General features: G+C 44.2%; 1 protein-coding gene across 2 annotated transcripts; it reads left to right on the top strand.

The window, feature by feature from the left end:
* The first annotated feature begins 246 nt into the window (after positions 1-246).
* Positions 247-16,097, top strand: LOC115113724 (tripartite motif-containing protein 66-like). 2 transcript variants are annotated; one of them, XM_065013150.1, is made up of 18 exons: positions 247-385; positions 503-576; positions 1,346-1,559; positions 3,878-4,007; positions 4,302-4,418; positions 4,739-4,853; positions 5,336-5,482; positions 5,663-5,780; positions 5,935-6,749; positions 8,659-8,880; positions 9,825-9,975; positions 11,785-11,863; positions 11,969-12,158; positions 12,399-13,411; positions 13,902-14,034; positions 14,218-14,292; positions 14,393-14,545; positions 14,760-16,097. In XM_065013150.1, the coding sequence occupies exons 1-18, from the start codon at positions 262-264 to the stop codon at positions 14,994-14,996; spliced, it is 4,107 nt and encodes a 1,368-aa protein (XP_064869222.1). In that variant the 5' UTR covers positions 247-261; the 3' UTR covers positions 14,997-16,097. The 2 variants fall into 2 exon arrangements, with proteins under 2 accessions (XP_064869222.1, XP_029497531.2); XM_029641671.2 differs by lacking the exon at positions 247-385 and having other exon boundaries at positions 452-576; positions 9,828-9,975.
* The last annotated feature ends 2,796 nt before the right edge of the window (positions 16,098-18,893 follow it).

Genomic DNA, 18,893 nt, shown 5'->3' with positions numbered 1-18,893 from the left:
GGATGTAGAAGGAGGTCACCAGCAGCCCACCACAACCCAGCCCACCACAGCCCAGCTCACTACAGCCCATCCCATCCCATCCCAGCCTGCTCCACTCCTGTTTGCAGTGCTTACAATTCCCTCCAACATTGTAGGTCATTCGGCCTCTCCTTCCATTTTGGGAAGGGCTTCCGGGGATATTTCGCCCTAGAAAAAAAATAATTATCGTATCTCCCTAATTCCCAATTATTATGCACAGGCTTATTTAAGAAAAAGGATTATATGTTTTGTGTGTTAGAGGATGGATTTGAATTTGACACTCCTCTACTTCTGTTCTGTGAGGAGTCCTACAGACAGATGAACCAGGCGAGGAGAGGAGAGGAGAGCTCAGCACGCAGGCTGTCATGTAAGCCGTATTCTCTGGGGCCACCTCTCGGTGCACGCTGCTTCCTGCCGCAGGTAAAAGCGTCAGTGTGAGTGCTGTGTGTGAGCGTTAGGCTGTGCTGTCCTCTCCCTTCCACAGCGAGAGCAGCTCTGCTGGGTACCAGCTCCACCGTTCACCAGAGGACACATTACCCCACTGCTGACATGGAGAAGGTAAGGCGTTCAACGTTCTATTAACATTCCTATGACACGGCTGACATTACCTCAACTCTCTTTTTTCCCCACAAGCAGATTTTCTATTCTACTATTGTTTGTGCCTCTGTGTGTAGAGGCAATTGCAGAAATAGAATGAATGTATATGCGTGGACGTATTATTTGCTGTCTTAGCCCGAGGGTATTCAGACTCTCTCAAGTCTTTGATGTGCTTCAGTGTATTTCTAACGAAGTGAATATGAATATTTTTCCAAATAACTCTGAGGAGATAATGTTAACTGTTAACTGTAATGTGATGAGGATGAAGAGGTACACAACACGTTCTAAGAGAAGAAAGGATCATCCTGTGGAATTGGCATGACTTCAGTATGACCTGTTTTGTTATATTGTTGCAGCTGTATTTTGATATGTGATTTCAGTACATTTGATTTGAATGTGCACATCATTCTGTGCTACTAGTTGTCTTTAAGCTGCATTAAAAGGGAAATGAATCAGCTGGTTGAGCAGCTTGTGTTTGTGACTCAACATGGCTTCATTTTGAGGAACTTGATCGAATGCATCTGACATTCTCTGGGAATAGCTCAGAATGTGTGAGCATCGACACAAGTAACCGCTCTGAGGAGTGTGATTTAGCCCAAAGTACAGAGGGAGGTAACACTAATACTTCTGACATATGTTACCCCATCTTTATATCAGACAACCTTGTTGTTTTGTGTGTGTGTGCTTGATGTGTGTCAATATATGACTGGTCTTCTCTTGTCTGTGGCAGCGTTGCTCAGAGTGCCCAGAGCCCAGGCTAGCCCAGAGCCTGTGTACATTCTGCAACAAGTGGCTGTGCTACCAGTGTACAGACATGCACCAGCACCAGAGAGCCACCCCTCAGTGCTCAGACCTGCACCAACACCAGAAGCCCACTACCCAATGTGTCGACCTGCACCAGAGGGACCAGATGGCCCCCAGCTCCCTGCCTCCACCCGAACCAGGCAAGCATCTCTCTGTCCCAGACAGGTGCCCCCATCCCTCACGGCCTCTCCAGTCTCCACATCCGAGTGTCTCTGGCCGGTTGGGTGGAGATGGGCTTCGTTTCCCCGGGGTCGTCATCAGACCTGTTTGTGTTTCTTTGTTTCAACTTTTCCCATGTCTGTTTGTCAATCATGTCTCAGTAGGAATGATTGTGATGAATTATGCATGCAGCCTGTAATGGTTGGTGGTACAGTAATGGTTCCTGCAGACCCTTAAGTATTACAATTCCTGTGGCCCACATTCAGAGAGTGAACACTGAGAATGATACTATTTTTGTAGCAACAGTGTTATATTATTCGTGGATGCTGAAAAGTAAGTTTCTAGGTCTCTACTCTTGGATGCTAAAAGGCGAAGTCATACTGTAACTCTGTGATCATATCTCACCTCTATTGCCACCTCTAAGTGTTGCTGTCTTAGTGTGTCAGTGTTTTGTTTTGGTGTTTTGGTGAGAACATCAGTTTGAAGTGTTGCGGGTGAGAAAGCGTAGCTCTGCAGGCAGGATGTGGTCACTCAGCATTTAGCACCGGGGCTGTGCTATGCAGTGTACAGTAGGCCTTGTGGAGAGCATTGTGCAAAAGGCACTGCTCATTGGAGTGGTGTGTCCAGCAGAGTGCAGTAGGGTTGTGTTCAGCGGATAGCTATGTTCAGCTGTGACTTTAGTCAGGCTCTCTGGGCCTGTGTGCAGCAGTTTGCAGTGATGTGCTTGTTATGTTATAGGGTTGTGTTGAGCGCTTTAATGTTCTGTTGAGTCAGTGTTTAATTGACTGTACTAACTAGGGCCATGCTTAGCAGTGTGTGTGTGTGTGTGTGTGTGTGTGTGTGTGTGTGTGTGTGCAGCAGCGGTACGGTGTATTGTTGGGGGCTGTGTTTACTCATCGTGACCTTGTGGTCTCTCTATCACAATGTGATCTGTTTCCTGCCCCTTGTGGTATGTGTGCGTTTGTGTGTGTGTGCGTTTGTGTGTGTGTGCATTTGTGTGTGTGTGCGTTTGTGTGTGCGTTTGTGCCTGCGTGTGTGTCTGTGACTGTGGGAAAACCTTCTGCATCACCCCAGAGTATAGACATAGGACCAACTTTAATGTGTACAGTGGATAGCCATCTGAACATCACCCAGTCTTCTCAGTTAACCCCTCATAACAATGCTTAGGCCTGCTCCGAGTGCAGTGCACACAGTTTCATGACACAATCATTACCCAAGAGGGGAAATCAACACCAGCATCAGGATACAACAATTGGTTGTTACTGGTCTCAAAAGTCAATTAAAGGCTTCAGTCAATTTGGGTCCAGTTTTGAAATAAATTAACTAATGCCACTTGGTGATTGCTTGGACTCCGTCCCAAATGATACCCTATTCTTACATAGAGCACTACTTTCGGCAAGAGCCCTGTAGGGAACAGGTGCTATTTGGGATACAACCTTAGTGTGAGGAAGTGATAACTTTGGGCAGGAAGTCTCATATGTGCTGCATAAGAATCACATTTACAGCTATTTATACAGATAATTTGCATATAGTAGAAACTCTCATTACATTGCAAATCAAATGACTAATGCTGCATTTATTTTAAAAACATGGCCGTTTATGCATGCACACATGAAAGTCATTTGTTCTCTAGCAGCATTTGTTACTGTCTACATCCTGCGGTGTGAAGGTTTTGTTTGATTCTTCAAAAGCCAACCGAACAAAGTTATTAATCTAGATTGGCACTGGTCTTTCATTTCTCCGATCAAAGACCTTCTCTCTCTGCCCTATTTTCCATCTGTCTACCCATTATATTTAAGCCCAGAAATATTTACTAGATTTAAAGGATGCCATATTTCCCTAACCTAAAATAGTTTTGGAATGATGATGATACTGAATGACTCATGTAATGCATGTTAACTTGAGGCCAATATCAGATTCAACGTATTTTCCAACTCTAAAATAGAGTAGAATGAGATTGCAGATAACATTTTAAGCAAAATTAAACAAAACTAAACAGGAAACAGTCAGCGAAATAGTAGTTTGTCTTGTAGCTTGATATAACAATAGAATAAAACATTGATGTACATAAACTGTGTGCTGCCAGACATGAATGTTATACAGTTGCCTTTTAGTAGGCCACTTTTGTTTACATGATGTGTCTTTGAACATTTGTTTGCATGATATATCTATGTGCATTTATTTTCTTGTACAGCACCAATTACTTCCAACGGCTTAAGCTGTAGTGTGAATTGCTTGTTTAGTCCTTCTCTGTGGTAATGCTATGCTTCTCTCCCCCCTCCCCCTCTCTGCCCGCCAGGCCCTGGCTCGTGTGGCCGCCCCATCCTCATGTGCCACTCTCACAGACAAGAGCCCTTGGAGCTCTTCTGCGAGTCCTGTGACCTCATGTGCTGCAGCAGCTGTCACCTGTCCGCCCACAAGAACCACAGGTCAGTCCTTAGACACGGCACAAGGGCATTACAGTGAGGGGCTAACAGCAGGTTAAAAACCTCCTGCGTTGTGTCTGGTGCATATCTTCAACCTACCTAATTCTAATTCAGTCCATATGATACATTGCCCTGTTGCCTGTGATTTTGCAGCGCATTAGTGGTCCCAATAGTCCCTAACGTCATACAGTAACTATCCCTCAAGGAGATGCTTGAAATGAAAGGGTGTAAAGTGGTGAGGTTAAGTGGTGTTTCTATTGTATTATTTGACCCACTGTGATATCTATTTGTCCTCAGGCTGGTGCACATAGGAAAGGCCCTGCAGGACCAACAGTGGCAGTTTGAGAGCCTGATGGCTCAGGTGGAGGAGAGGAGGTCTGCAGTGGAGAGCACAGCCAAACAGATAGAGGACAGGTAAGCTCCACTTGTACAATACATTACTGACAGATGTGTAGAATGATCAGGAGTATACACTGATCTCATAAAGCAAGTGTAAAGCCAACAGCTGGTGGTCTCAGAAACCTGGCTCAAATTTACCAGAGCAATGTTGATGACATGGAAATGTCCTCTCAAAGATCATATACAATACACTCTCCAACTCTGAATGAAATACCCATCTAACATATGTAAAGCATCCAAGTGCAATAAAGCACTTATACACCACAATCCATCAACTGTTTTGGTTTCTCTGTCAGTAATCAGAATGTCATTTATTTTCTCTGTGTTCCTCTCAGGCTGCACGGTGTAAAGATCACGCAGAGGAAGGCTGAGAACCAGATTAAAATGGCAAAGATGATTATGATGAATGAGCTGAACAAACGGGCCAACCTATTAATAGAGCAACTGGAGGTAATGACTTTCCGTCTCTTTCTCTCCCTCTCTCTCTCTCTCTCTCTCTCTCTCTCTCTCTCTCTCTCTCTCTCTCTCTCTCTCTCTCTCTCTCTCTCTCTCCCTCCCTCCCTCCCTCCCTCCCTCCCCTCAGTCTCAGTGTTTCCAGGGGCATTCATCTCCAGTGTCTAGCTGACCATGAAGTACATGTTCCTAATCAGGAGCGCTCCCAACATTATCTAATCAGTTCTGACCGCTCGCAATGGAGAGGCAATAATGATCTGTCAAAAAAGCAGGGATCTTAGGAATGAAATCCGGCGAAAAACAAGCCATTGATTAGCCCCTCTCTTTCCATCTGTAATTCACTCTCTCCGTGCCAGCAATTACACGTGAGCATGTTTCTGTCTGCCTCTGTGTGTGTGTGTGTGTGTGTGTGTGTGTGTGTGTGTGTGTGTGTGTGTGTGTGTGTGTGTGTGTGTGTGTGTGTGTGTGTGTGTGTGTAGAAGATCTCGGAGGACTTCCAGCGGCGTCTGGAGGACCAGCTGCAGGGGGAGATAGAGATGTGCAGCCAGCTGGACCACGTGCAGAACTTCATCAGCTGGGCAACGGCCCACCACCTCAAGAACCCACTTCTCTTCAGCAGGGAGCTGGTAGGTCTGAAGGGACAGAAGAGTGGGCTTGCGGGTCAAACACAAGGCCATTTTTTTGCTGCTTGTAAAATACCATGCCATTTTCTTGTCTCATTTAAAAACAGAGTAAGAAAACATTTTTGGAGTTGATTATGGAAAAAAGTTCATTTGGGCTTTTACATTACGCCTGTCCTCCTTTAGATTTCTCTCCAGATGCAGCGCCTGCTTGAACCCCCACTACACTCAGACGCCTGGCTCCCTGTGAAGATCAAGTTCAACTGGGATGCCAGCTACTGGACTAAGCAGATCTCAACTTTGGGTAAACTAAGGCTTAAATGATTTGGCTGCAGTAGCTTGGCTGCAGTGACTGGTTGTAAACTGGTTGTATGTAATTATTGAAAGTGTTGCATTTAAATCCTTCCTACTGGAGACCTGGCCTGATTCCTAAACTACAAGTATCTCTGTTGTTCTAGGTCAGCTCACTGCAGAGGGGGGAAATCGCTCCTACTCTGAGGGCGTGGCCTTCCCCAGCATCCTGAGGCCCCAGCCTATCACCTGCTTGTCCCTGCCATCTGTGTGCCATGGAGGGCGGGACCAGGGCTGTGCCTTCCAGACCTGCTGTCAGCCCCAGATGTGCTGCCTCCACTGCATACCCCCACAGCCAGCTGTGCAGCTGGACAAGACCCAGCGGGAACCCAACCCCTACTCCGCCAGGTGTGCCCAGTCCACCCTCAGCTCTCCCTCCCTGGCCCCGCACCAGAGTCAGCTGCTGAGGTGCTGGGGCCCTGACAGTCCTCCAGGTCCACCAGCTGTGGTGCCCTCCTCCATGCAGCGTCCCCAACAGCCAGCGCATCTCCCGGCTGCTGACCCAGGCTTGCTCAGCTCCAGCTCCAACAGTGGAGGTCTTGGACTCCAGCCCCCAGCCACAGCCCTCTACCAGCCTCAGATTCAGCCGCTTCCCGACACTCATGCACAGCCAGCCACAGATGGGGCCTGGGAAGGCCAGGGCCAGCAGGCCAGCAGAGAGAGAGAGCAGACTCCTGGGCAGCCAGCTGTGAACAGAGAGGTGTTGACAGAGCAGATCCAGGAGGGGAGCAGGGAGAAGACACATGTACAGACAGGGGTGGACAGAGAGGTGCTGACAGATGGGATCCAGCAGGAGCAGCAGCAGCAGCAACAGCAGCAGCAGCAGCAGCTCCTGTCTCCCCTAGTGACAGTGGAGCAGCAGGAGGAAGAGCAGCAGGAGGCCAGGACTACACAGCCATCCAGAGACTGCAGAGATGGCAGGGTGAGTTGACCAAAGCACACTATAATGAACATTGTTTCTTCACATCAGAGATGCTTAAACCATATCAACCTAGTAAAGCTGTCCATGTTTGCTCAGCGATAGTGCACTTTTGGCCCACGTTGGAGTTCCCCCGTTGTTGTCTGTTGACCAGAGAGTTGTATAGGTCCCACAACCTCATTTCGCTTTCACTCTGTTGACTCCCCAGTGGTCACACTTGTCCCTCCTCATTCTCTATGGCCTTATAGACCTCACCACACACTCTGAGCTCAGAGGTGTCAAAACACACAGTCTTGCTCACAAACACCTCTCAGACTAACAGTAGCACACATGCCTCAGCCCTGCCTCGCTTCTGGCCAAGCACACATACACGCACACACAAACCACAGGTCACACACCTGTCCTGAGGAGAATAGTTCAAGGTACAGCCATTGTTTCACTTCGGTTGTGCATTATGGCAGAATAAAAAGCCAATGGGTTGAGGGAAGGCTGGATACAGTAAATTAGTTTCATGGTGTTATAATTGAAGCTCAAAGCACATTGTACCGCAGGGAGCTTTGTGTGATAGCAAGTCTTAAACCCAGGCTGACAGCAGTATTTCCTGTCTCAATATCTACATACAGCGGATATTGAAAAAAATTGGGCAATAACTTTGTTTACGCCAAATTATCAGTCACAGTGGTTGACAGCTGCCCTGAAAACAGATGGTGCTACAGAAACCTGACTGGCTTCCATTTGAAGAAGGGACTATGCTTAAGAAAGAGGCACACTAACACAATCAAAGCACCAGCTATGCTGAAATATTTTTTTTAAAACTTAAGTGCAGCATTGCAGTAAAGCTAAAAAAAGATTCTACTGTTTATTATTAGTACCCTTGGTACCAGGGATTGAGCAACCGAATGATCACTGATCAAAAATGTTCCTCCTGCATGATTAAAACAACAGAGGCACGTGATTTCCGCCTTGCCAAGACACAGTGAGTGAAAGTGAGAAGAAAAAGCGCTTGGGCACAGCCACATACGTACTTAACCTGGTAATAATGAGACACTTGGGGAATTGGTGGAGCTGGGAGGTTGATTTCAGCTCTGGGTACACTTCTCTCAGATACATCCCTGTCTTCTGTCTCGCTCCCTCTTCCTCTAGAAGAGGATTATAGCTTTTTTCTCCACATTTAGACTCCTTCACACCTCTCCTCGGGGCGCGGATCAGGTAAGTGTTTTAACCGAGTGGTAATTATGAGCACATGCTCTGTGTCAACTGGTCTAAATCTCCATGGTGTGTGGCGCGCTGTGAGAAATAAGACAGAGAAAAAAAGGGAGGGAAGGAGAGGTGAGAGGAAGAGGAGGGGTGAGAGGAAGAGGAGGGGTGCTGAAACACAGGCTGGTGCTCAAGATTTGTCAGGCGTATGGCTGCATTAGCACAGAGACACCGTTGCTGGGGGCTTTTTGGAAAGCTCGCATTAATGAAATGATGACGAGAGGAGAAGGCCAATGGAGGAGAGACAGAAAGAGAGTCTAATCTGTGATGTGCTAATGCTGCTTATTCAAAGGAGCCTAGCTAACGCACTTCTGATGGTGGATTTACATACGATAATTGGTGTTGTAACTAAGCCCTTCATCATCAGTAGAATAACGGTGTTGTGAGCAGTTGTGTGGGTCATCTCTCGCTGAAATGAATGGGCTTAGCAGCGATTGTGTTGTTTTTAATCAGACAGGCAGGGCTCACAGAATGGATTCTGAGTGGCGTCCTTAGTGCGTGTGATACTGAAGGTGGTTCTGCCACACACCTCCCACCACCGCACTGTCTCTCTGTTGCTATGACATGAATAGATGCACCTGTGTTGTATGATGCTCAGTCAGCAACAGTAGAGTGTGCTAAAGCAGTCTGCTTTTGTGTTTCTGTGTCCTGACAGAGATCCACTTCACTGGCGATGTCTGTGACGACCCATGGGTTCAGTGTTGATGCTCAGAGCAGCAGGCCCAGCTTACTGTGTGGGAGGAAGAGTCGATCCCAGAGCATCCCACCAGAACTGGCAGGCCCCTCCAGCAGCCCTTCCACAGACAGGCCCCTGGGGGACACCCACAGCTTAGCAACAGCAACAGCAGCCGTGGAACGGGGACGCATGGCAGACCAGGTAACCCATCAACCCATTAATGAACAGAGACCTGCTGCCATAGAGATCCTATAATTCATGTAATTCTATGCCTACTGCTACCAAGGAGAGTGCAGGTGAAAGGTCATGGCTGACTGGAGACAAGCAATTCACAATAAATGACTGGCATTCTATTATACGATTTTCAATGGACAATTAATGGACATTTTAATTGTGATCGAGAGTCATGCCTATTCTCTTCAACTTCCATTATTACATGTCAGCTTCTTAAGGCTGTCTAGCTGTTAAGGCTGTCTAGCTGTTAAGGTTGTTCTGATCAGAGCTTTTATAAGAGACATGCCATTATACAGTTCCATTAGGGACATTACAGTATAGCTACAAAGAAAAGAACATTGTAAAAGAAAACAAAATTCCAAATACTGTATCTAGTACAATATGTCAGATGAAAAAGTTATTTTAAGGCACAGTCTCAGCAGTTTTGGATTTGATTTTAAAGGGATACATATAAATGTGGCAGAAAGGTTTGGCTGTCAGACTTAAAACCTTGTTCTTGTTACACACTTGGTAATGTAAATTCTTTGCAGAGGGTAAAACACATTACCAAAAAATAGAACTGATACAGCAATGAGTCCATTTGCTTTTATTGCAAACAAATTGGACAAAGTTGCTAGTGTTGCTGTTTAAAGGTACATTTAACAAAATTACCTTTGGGTCAATCAGATTCCAGGTTTTTGGTGGCAAAGCCTTTTCTTGTTTTTGTCTCTGCAGTTGACTTTGTAGCATGATGTAGTACAATACCCATAATGTTTTGTAACGATATCTGGTTTATCTTACTAAACACATTCCTAAAGCTAACACTAAGGTGTCCCTCCTCCTTATTCTTACAGACTTTGGATGTAAAATATGGTTGGTGTCTGTGCTTGATATAGTAGTTGATGTTGATTATGACTGATTCCCCCCCTCAGCAGGGTTTTATGGATCTCAGGCGGAGGAGGCTGTCTTCTGATGGAGTGATACGATCTGTGGCCTCCCTGGAGAGATCCTTAGCCACTCCTCCCTCCAGAGGCCAGCCCAACCTACGCCTGTCACCTTTGACCATTTACAAGACAGAGCCTGGTACTGAGCTACTTACTTACAAATATTATATATTTATCATTTATTTACAGTGGGGCAAAAAAAGTATTTAGTCAGCCACCAATTGTGCAAGTTCTCCCACTTAAAAAGATGAGAGAGGCCTGTAATTTTCATCATAGGTACACTTCCACTATCACAGAAAAAATCCAGAAAATCACATTGTAGGATTTTTAATGAATTTATTTGCAAATTATGGTGGAAAATAAGTATTTGGTCACCTACAAACAAGCAAGATTTCTGGCTCTCACAGACCTGTAACTTCTTCTTTAAGAGGCTCCTCTGTCCTCCACTCGTTACCTGTATTAATGGCACCTGTTTGAACTTGTTATCAGTATAAAAGACACCTGTCTACAACCTCAAACAGTCACACTCCAAACTCCACTATGGCCAAGACCAAAGAGCTGTCAAAGGACACCAGAAACAAAATTGTAGACCTGCACCAGGCTGGGCAGACTGAATCTGCAATAGGTAAGCAGCTTGGTTTGAAGAAATCAACTGTGGGAGCAATTATTAGGAAATGGAAGAGATACAAGACTACTGATAATCTCCCTCGATCTGGGGCTCCACGCAAGATCTCACCCTGTGGGGTCAAAATGATCACAAGAACGGTGAGCAAAAATTCCAGAACCACACGGGGGGACCTAGTGAATGACCTGCAGAGAGCTGGTACCAAAGTAACAAAGCCTACCATCAGTAACACACTACGCCGCCAGGGACTCAAATCCTGCAGTGCCAGACGTGTCCCCCTGCTTAAGCCAGTACATGTCCAGGCCCGTCTGAAGTATGCTAGAGAGCATTTGGATGATCCAGAAGAAGATTGGGAGAATGTCATATGGTCAGATGAAACCAAAATATAACTTTTTGGTAAAAACTCAACTCGTCGTGTTTGGAGGACAAAGAATGCTGAGTTGCATCCACCAAATAACACCATACCTACTGTGAAGCATGGGGGTGGAAACATCATGCTTTGGGGCTGTTTTTCTGCAAAGGGACCAGGACGACTGATCCGTGTAAGGGGAAGAATGAATGGGTCCATGTATCGTGAGATTTTGAGTGAAAACCTCCTTCCATCAGCAAGGGCATTGAAGATGAAACGTGGCTGGGTTTTTCAGCATGACAATGATCCCAAACCCACCGCCCGGGCAACGAAGGAGTGGCTTTGTAAGAAGCATTTCAAGGTCTCCAGATCTCAACCCCATAGAAAATCTTTGGAGGGAGTTGAAAGTCCGTGTTGCCCAGCAACAGCCCCAGAACATCACTGCTCTAGAGGAGATCTGCATGGAGGAATGGGCCAAAATACCAGCAACAGTGTGTGAAAACCTTGTGAAGACTTACAGAAAACGTTTGACCTCTGTCATTGCCAACAAAGGGTATATAACAAAGGATTGAGATAAACTTTTGTTATTGACCAAATACTTATTTTTCACCATAATTTGCAAATAAATTCATTAAAAATCCTACAATGTGATTTTCTGGATTTGTTTTCTAATTTTGTCAGTCATAGTTGAAGTGTACCTATGATGAAAATTACAGGCCTCTCTCATATTTTTAAGTGGGAGAACTTGCACAATTGGTGGCTGACTAAATACTTTTTTGCCCCACTGTATTTATTATTATTCAATATACATTTCTCAGATGTATTTATTTCTCAGATGTAGTAACAATATTCTCTTATATAAACACATGAACACTGAGAAATGAATACAATATCATCATCACTAATATCCAAATTCTGCTTTCACATCAGTTAAATGGATTCATCAAATGATTGTTCTTTCTCCTGTTTACCAGAATATGTTTATGCATATGATGAGACTGGGCATGACGTCAAAGGAAAATGCAGAATACCAAGAAAGACTCCAGACAACAGGTACATTCTATTTAAACATCACACTAATCTTCAAAAAATGTGTTGAAGTCAAAAGGGGAAAAGCTACAGTTATGTTGCTTCACCACTTCCCTCTTCATACATCAGTGACAGAGAGGTTCAGAAGGAACCTGGGAATTCCAGTTCCAAGGTTCCAGTGGTGTGTTTGGAAAGGCTGAAGATCCTGGTGTCTCGGATCCCACCACAGGGGCGGCGCCAGAGTGACCCTCTGCCAGACACTGCAACAGAAAGGACCGGACCTGTTCCACAGAGGGGATGGAAGGACAAGATGACTGAGGTAGGCTCCACTAAAACACTGTGAACTCTCTTCCCTTCAGAAAGCCTATGATGTGAGATTATACTAGTTTCATAAACACAATAAACATGATGTCTGAACTAGTTTTGTCCGCCAGCTGGTTCTTATAAGCGGCAGCAATTAGCCCGGAGAAGAGGTCTGAACTAAATTGCAATGTGTTGCAGATCACGGTAAAATACTACTGGCATGTTCTAAATGTCAAACTCTGTACTTTGTCTACAGGGAATATCAAAAGAAGCCAAGGTCGCAATGGTCAGCCCGTCTCTGGATAAACAATACTCAGAGAGACACACTATCAATCAATCTCTCCCACCTCCAGTAATTAATGATTGGCCTGAGCATGGAAGACACAGTCCTCACAAAGAGCTCACACTGCAAGTACCCTCCACTGATCTTGTATCACCTCCACCTTTCTCTGCACCTGACCTTGACTCTGACTCAGATCCCAGGTCAATCTCAGAAATAGTTTCTGACCCGGAACTGGACTCGGACCCACAACCAGAATCGGATCCCCAGCAAGAGTCTGACCCACAACCAGAATCTGACCCACAAGCTGAGTCTGCATCGGAGGCTGGTCTGGAATCAGTAGCTGATGAGGAATCTCCTGATGAGGCTGCTACAGAATCTGAACCTAGTGTGGAATCAGAACCTAGTGTGGAATCAGAACCTAGTGTGGAATCAGAACCTAGTGTGGAATCAGAACCTAGAGTGGAATCAGAAGGTAGTGAAGAATCAGAGAATGGTTTAGAATCAGAGAATGGTGAAGACCTGGATGCTGATGCGGAATCGGAGGCTGATATGGAATCAGACCTCCAACCTGACCCTGGTTCAGACCCCCGCTTTCCATGTGAAACACGTCCGGGGTTAGATTCAGACCTGGAATCAGACTGTGCACAACCCCCTGAATCACAAGGGTCTGCAGAATCTGGACCAGATCTTGAATCGGAGCCAGATTCAGCCACTGACCCAGCCTCTATCACTCCTGACCCAGCCTCTCTAAGTCCTGAACCAGGAGTGGAGTCCCCTCCAGCCCAGAGGTCCCTGCATGCAGACCCTGGTCCACAGATGCATTGTGAAGGAGCTGAGCAGGCCCTGCCTGGGGCAGAGACCATGGAGATGGAGAGTGAAGATTTCTGTGCCGTGTGTCTGATCGGAGGAGACCTTCTATGCTGTGACAGCTGTCCCAAAGTCTTCCACCTGTCCTGCCATGTGCCTGCTCTCCTCAGCTTCCCCACGTAAGTCATCTAATCACCATAAGTCATAGACTGGGTCCCAAATCGCATCCAATTCCCTTTATAATGCATTACTTTTGACTAGGGCTCACAGGGCTCATGGGGCACATAAGGTTCATAGGGCTCATAGGGCTCATAAGGCTCATAGGGCTCATAAGGCTCACAAGGCTCATAGGGCTCATAGAGCTCATAAGGTTCATAGGGCTCATAAGGCTCATAGGGCTCATAAGGCTCATAAGGCTCATAGGGCTCATAAGGCTCATAGGGCTCATAGAGCTCATAAGGTTCATAGGGCTCATAAGGCTCATAGGGCTCATAAGGCTCATAGGGCTCATAGGGCTCATAAGGCTCATAGGGCTCATAAGGCTCTGGTCAAAAGTAGAATAAGGGCCATTTGTGACGCCTCACTTCTCTCATCCATCAGTCTTGTCTACACTACTGCTCTGTGGTTGAAGATAGCCAATGTCTGCCTCTGTGTCCTCTTCCACTTCAGGGGTGACTGGGTGTGTACCTTCTGCAGAGATATCCTGCAGCCAGAGGTGGAGTATGACTGTGAGAACCAGAGGCTGGCTGCAGAATGTTCAGGAAAGCCACTACCTCATGGTCTCTCTGCTTGTGACCAGAGAGTAAGTATTATTCTTACATTATGAAAATGTAAATCAACTGACACTGGACTCAACATATTACTGGTAATGACCAGTCAGTAGTGTCAAGGAGGGCTCAATGTCTTCTGTAAGTGGGGTTTCACACCTACTAGTTACAGTAAATGTTATTTATCGTAAGAAATCAATGTTGTCCCCCCTCTGTAGAAATGTGAGAGGTTGACTCTGTTGATCTGCAGCAACATGCTAAGTGCTCCCTTCCATGAGCCGGTCAGTCCACTGGTAAGTGATCCCAATCTTATTCTTAATCAGCATGTTAGTATTCACAATACCCCGCAAAAACACAGTGATCTGGTTTCATAAAACATGTTTTGAAACCTAGGCTCGCCACTACTACCAGATAATCAAAAGGCCCATGGATCTGTCTGTGATCAGGGCCAAACTCAGCAAGAGGAGCACTCACCACTACTATTCACCTGAGGAATTTGTGGCTGATGTCTCCCTCATGTTCAGGAACTGTGCAAAGTTCAATTATGTAAGTTATATAGATGAATAATAATAATTTAGTGATAGAGGTTAAACTGTATATATTGACCACTCTTTCAGTGCTATATTGCAAATGCATATTTTATTGTATCATTTACATTATTGAATGTCCCACAATGCAATTGTAAGTACTGGTCTGGGTCACAGTAGTAAAACCTGAGATAAGCTGTGTTTCATTTCTGGTTTCTCTGTCTGTCCTCCAGCCGGACTCAGAGGTGGCTCAGGCAGGTCGCAGCCTGGAGATGTTTTTCAGCTCCAGACTCAGGGAGGTGTTCCCAGACAGGGCCTTCCCTGCAGCCGAGGATGACTCCGACAGCGATGAGTATGACGAGGTGTACAGAGCAGCTGAGGGAGGCTTCCCCTGGCCAGAGAAGAGAGAGCAGTGCCACAGGAAGAGGAAGAGGAGGCACTCTCTCAGCTGGAGGAAGCATAACTTCTAGTTGTAGGCAGTGGAGCAGAGCATATCACTGGCTATTTTGAAGGACAGTAATGACATGATATTGCACTGGACGTTTCCATCCAAGAGAGGAAGCTGAGTTTTTATGAAGGGATTGTATGTACATATTTACATTTTGAGAATTGTACTTCTTCATTATAAAGGTTATCTGCTCTTAATTTGGCCTGATATTTGTGTCAAATATTATTGTATAAGTATAATCTGACATACATCTTTATACTTATTATGCCTTTATAAACTGCGTTTCTGGTATTTTGTTTTTCGTTTCAGATATATTTGGAGATTCTACCTATATTTGTAGATTCTCCATCATATATACAGCCAAACCTATAAGGTCAGTATTAATAAATGGTAAACATATTTATAAATGTTAAACTCTACATTATCTTGTTTTATATATTAATATTGAATGTTTTTAGTGGCTAAATGATTGCAGGCAATTAGTAAATACAGACTATTAATGTTAATATTTCTGTCTTGATATATATATATATATATATATATATATATATGTCTCTCTGTCTTATATGCACTTGAAGTACAGTATAGAATGTTATGTATGGCCTATGTACGGTAATGATTTGAGTGACTGACAGAGGGCGCCCTAGCAGCAATGACTGAGAACAAAGGAAAAGGTTAAGTTCATATTGAACCAAGGGGGTATTCAAAGAAGATTAAGATAAATATAAAAATGAACATACCTTTAGTTGAAATTGCCACAATAGTATTGCAAGGCACGTCTGCTTTAGATCGGCATTTGTTCAATCCTAATGAAATCCTACTTCATTAGTATAAGGCCAGTATTAATAATGATTATTTCTCAGGCTTAATGGGAGTGGAAGGTATTTGATCCAGTGTGAATAAGTAGAAAGATAAGAGAGACTTAAGAGTAATGTTATGTTATTTCAACTTTCTGTAGTTTCTATGTAGAATGTACATGTTAGTTTTTCATTTATGTAAAATGTCTGCTGCAATACGGTAGAGCTGGCTGTATTTTTTTAAGGTTGCTGCAAATTAATAGCTGAAATTAACTGTCGGATCAAGCTAAGTTTGCTATTTGAATAAACAAACGGACTTAAAACAATTGTAGGTATTTTTTCTCTGTAGTATTTCATTTGGACTTTTCAATATGGAATATATCTGCTTCCATCTCTAATATTGAATCCTAAAAGCTACAAAGACCCTCTCAGAGTTGGCTGGTATCAAGAAATGTCAATTTAATAAATAACAGTTGAAGAGAAAAGTGCTCTATTTGAAACGGTCCTTGCTATTCTTCTACGATTCCTTTTGATTCCTCATTTCTATCCTGTCTGAAGTTATTTTATGGGGTTATGGAAATAATAAATGTATATCTTTAACCAACAACGGCATGTTTTGTATCAACATAGTCTTCTTGCTAGTTACTACCTAAAAATATATGTAATAAGCTTAAAGGTATGCTGAGTTATTTCCTGAGTTTTTGGGGGATTTGACAGAATGGGGTTGTGATTAGTTGCCAACAGTCAAGTGTCAGTCAGTCTCCCACCTCTTGTCCATATGGGTGGTGTTGCTGTGGACTTGAGACAGGATGCGTTGCCTACTGGAGACATGGAGACAGAGCAACAGTGGGTATTAATGCAGAAGACTTCTCAGGATTGTGAGTTTGTTATTCAAACCATGAAGGAAAAGAATCTCCTAAAATAAGCACATTTATGTTGATGTAAGTTATTTCACAACTTCTTTCATCTTCCTTTATCTACAGCAGCTTGTCATATCCAAGAAAGATAAACCTTCCTTACTAAATATTTCATGGAGATAAAAAGTGTTTAAAAGTTGCTGTGTCAGCCTACCATGTAGACTTTCCTCAAAGCCCTGATTCTCTGTTTGTCCAAGACTTTTCCTACCTAAAAGTATTTTCTCTTAATGAGTTAGAACATTATGCGTTGCCTGGAACCCTTCAAATCATTCACTTTGAGTGTAATCTTCCATTAAAGGTGATTCACAGGGTCCTTTTGGTTGCTTATGGTTGAGGGCAGTGAATGATGTATGATAAATCCCGGCTCCCTTTGAAAACCACCGGCTAGCCCCGACCAATTTTCGAATTCAATTATCCTCAATAGTCTTGATTGAACCATTATGCAGACATTAAAGCATTCCACACTGAAATGTTTCACTAAAGGCACAAGAATAACCTGCCGTTGGGGCAGCAGGTAGCCTAATGGTTAGAGCGTTGGGCCAGTAATCAAAAGGTTACTAGAGCGAATCCCCGAGCTGACAAGGTACAAATATGTTGTTCTGCTCCTGAACAAGGCAGTTAAACAACTGTTCCTAGGTCGTTATAAATAAGAATTTGTTCTTAACTGACTTGCCTAGTTAAATAACAGAGCAGCCTGGTGGATACAGGGCCGGCTCTAGCCTTTTGGGGGCCCTAAGCATAATTTGGTTGGTTTTACAACTACTTTCCTGCAATTCTACACATTTTGCCATGACTTATACCATGTTAATATGATATCTGAGTGAGAATGACTAACAAAATCAATTGAGGTCCCCTGGGCATGTGCCCTGTGTGCCCGGTCGGTAAATCGACCATGATTAAGATAAGATATACTTTATTAGTCCATACAAGATGGAAATTAGTCTTCTGTTTTTATCCAACCTGAAATTACAAGAGAAAAACTGCTGATGCACAACCAAATTCTGAAAGTGCACCTTGTGTTTTCTACTATTCTAACTCTCAACAGTGGGTCGGGGGTCCCCTAGCTATTGCGGGGCCTTAAGCGGTTGCTTATGTCGCTTATATCTAGGGCTGGCCCTGGCTGGACTGTAATGAGCCTGATTCTGTGAGTGGTGAGCAGTGAGAAGCGATGCTGTCTTGACTGTGGGCTAGCTAGCAGCAGACTGGTGGGTCTTCGCATCACAGAGAGGGGAGTGGTCTTTTGGACAGCTCAGACATTTCCATCATTGACCGTAAGTCATTTTCTCTCGAGACGCAATCATGGCAGCCTATTAATAATGATAGGATCATCTTAATGTGGGGGAGTCTGGAAAATACTTTAGCAGTTGTGAGCAACAAGATGATAAAACACACTGTAGTCTTGGCAAAAATCTCATATTACACTAACCACCATCATTAAGTATTAACTAAAGAATACGATCTTTGATCCTTTCATCCTCGCTCTAACCATACTTTTGAATGTTTTAATCAAGGAAAAGCATGATGGATTTAATGGATTTGCATGTCCACTGAAATCCATGTAGTTATGCCAAAGAGGAGTCTTTCAAAAGTTAAGAAATCCTAAGCCCAAAATTCGAATGAAAAAAGCTAACTAGAAATAGAATTTCAGCAAGGCATAAACTGAGGAGCACTTAAAACGTGCCAACTTTAACACCTAGAGGCTGACCAGCAGTGATTCATTTGTATCAAAAGACCTCTCACATATATTCCTGTCTAAAAATGTACTGGATCAAGAGTGAATTCCTTGCCCCTCCAAGCAGTTACAGTTCTCCCTTGATGAAAGGAACCAAGCTGGGTTACTTGTTCCATCCCAAGAGATGATATCATCTTTCCTTCCTGAGAGAAACACATTTGCTCTCAGTAAATCTTATTATTCCAGTGAATCCTGCCCCACCACCCCACGGATGCATTCCAAATGGCATCCTATTTCCTAACAAAGTGTATTACTTTTAACCAGAGCCATAGGAGCCATGGTCAAAAGAAGTGCACTATACAGGGAATTGGGTGCCATTTGGGATGCACCCTCTCACTCCAATAGACTCATTCTGGTTCATCTCTACAGACAGTATCCTGATGAGTCTTCAATCAGATCAGAGTGCTGTCTGGGAGAATTCCCTCAATACCTGCAGGATTAAGACGCTGATTGTCTGCCTGCTGTCCTGACAA

The sequence above is a fragment of the Oncorhynchus nerka genome, linkage group LG28 (assembly GCF_034236695.1).
Source record: "Oncorhynchus nerka isolate Pitt River linkage group LG28, Oner_Uvic_2.0, whole genome shotgun sequence".
Taxonomy (NCBI): domain Eukaryota; kingdom Metazoa; phylum Chordata; class Actinopteri; order Salmoniformes; family Salmonidae; genus Oncorhynchus; species Oncorhynchus nerka.
The sequence above is the reverse complement of the archived record's forward strand: the minus strand, read 5'-3'. Positions and strand labels throughout refer to the sequence as shown.

What these genes read in the sequence shown, in the direction of transcription:
- LOC115113724 (XM_065013150.1), top strand. Translation starts at nt 262, where the DNA reads ATGTTTTGTGTGTTAGAGGATGGATTTGAATTTGACACTCCTCTACTT. An exon ending in CATTTACAAGACAGAGCCTG is followed by an intron (nt 9,976 to 11,784) that starts GTACTGAGCTAC and finishes CCTGTTTACCAG; the next exon opens with AATATGTTTATGCATATGAT. An exon ending in AGAAAGACTCCAGACAACAG is followed by an intron (nt 11,864 to 11,968) that starts GTACATTCTATT and finishes TTCATACATCAG; the next exon opens with TGACAGAGAGGTTCAGAAGG.